Source organism: Thecamonas trahens, assembly GCF_000142905.1.
Source record: "Thecamonas trahens ATCC 50062 unplaced genomic scaffold supercont1.79, whole genome shotgun sequence".
Lineage (NCBI taxonomy): Eukaryota > Apusomonadida > Apusomonadidae > Thecamonas > Thecamonas trahens.
Genome location: NW_013657601.1, coordinates 1,503 through 2,888, shown reverse-complemented (window position 1 = coordinate 2,888; position 1,386 = coordinate 1,503). Strand labels below are relative to the sequence as shown.

The following is a 1,386-nucleotide window of genomic DNA, read 5'->3' as shown; positions in this document are numbered from 1 at the left end:
GACGGTTGTTCGGGATCTGCGGCGGGAAAGCCGCCGCCATGTACGCCAGTAGAGGGTGGCTGGCATCCCGCGGGCCGTCACGCCATGCCGGCGACGAGACGGTCTCGAGCGAGAGCTCAGCGTCGGCAAAAACCCGGAAAGACCTTGCAAGTCGGATCAGCGAGGGCTGCGTCGGCCTCTGCGATGGCCCACCGTGTGACGATTGAGTACTTTGAGACGACGACGACCACAACGTGTGAGTCACGGGCAAGCCGGGCGCAGTCTGCGGGATCTTGGACAATCATGGCGTCGAGCGACTTGACGTCGAGAAAGACGCGCAGACCGAGGGCAACGAGCTTGTCGCGGAGCGAGAGCATGAGCCCCTTGTCGTTGGAGCCGTGGCAGAGGAAGACATCGTATGACTTGGTGGAGGAGGGCCCGGCTGGTGACGATGACGTCGCTTCGATATGCATGTTCTGGGGGACTGCGGAGGAAAGGGTGGCCGAGCTGGCCGAGCTGGCGTTGGCGGTGAGCAGCGGGCGGGGGCGCTTGGCAGAACCCTGCTGCACTGGTGCGTGTGCAGGGCGCGGGGGGTCCCCTGTGTCCCCTGGGGCGGGGTCCATGGGCACAGTGAGAGGGGTGTGCGGAGTGTGCGTTGCGTGTGACGGCGAGGGCGACAGGTGGCGATTGGGCGATTTTTGGATATCGGGCGAGTGCCGGGGGAAGGGCCGGGGGAGAAGGTATGATTATTTCAATGAGAGTTAATTGATGGAGCTGGTCATGATTAATTGAACGAGAAATGATTGATGGCGATGGTGGGGCCAGGGGGGGTGCATGCATGCAAGGAGGGTGTGTAGTTGGGCAAAAAGAAGAAAGAATGCGTTACTCGGTATTCCCGTGTGGTCCCCCACCACAGTACTAACCAAGCCTCATGCTGCTTGACTTCCGAGAGCGAGACGGGATCGGGTATTTTCAGCATAGGATGAACGCATTCGATGTATGAGAGTGTGCGTGGTAGTCATGTGGTGGAGGGCGAGGGCGCAGAGCGGTCACAGAATGGGTTCCGGCCAGGAGATGGCGATCGGGTGATTGAGGCAAGATGTGGCTGCGTCCGGTGGGTTGCGACTGTCAGTAGGCTCTGATCTGTGAGTGGCATAGAGGTGTTGCATTGCTGAGTCTCACCTTGTTCGGTTCCGTCCCTGCGATGTGGCGAGAACCACAGCTCGCCGACGTCCACGGCCTCCGTACGTATATGCACAGCTGCGCTGACAACCATCATGGACTTTGAATCTCAAGGTCACCTCGGCTTTGTTGACTCGATCGAGGATGCGCTGGAGACGCTTCCGGAGAGCCCGGCCGCTACCTTCTCCAACAACGTCTACGGCGTTTGGCGCGGTAGCGATCAGA

At 60.4% G+C, this 1,386-nt stretch overlaps 1 protein-coding gene and 1 non-coding gene across 2 annotated transcripts in view; both read right to left on the bottom strand.

Moving 5' to 3' along the window:
- Positions 1-452, bottom strand: part of AMSG_12452 (uncharacterized protein) — a gene marked incomplete at its 5' end in the record, with an annotated part of 15,912 nt that extends 15,460 nt beyond the window's left edge. Inside the window, 2 exons of the mRNA XM_013897234.1 lie at positions 4-115; positions 144-452. Coding sequence (XP_013752688.1) covers positions 4-115; positions 144-452 — 421 coding nt within the window. The remainder of the gene's footprint in view (positions 1-3; positions 116-143) is intronic.
- Positions 453-853: 401 nt separating this feature from the next.
- Positions 854-969, bottom strand: AMSG_20109. Its single transcript, XR_001290143.1, has one exon. It is a non-coding gene; the product is annotated as a 5S ribosomal RNA (ribosomal RNA).
- Between the last annotated feature and the right edge of the window lie 417 nt (positions 970-1,386).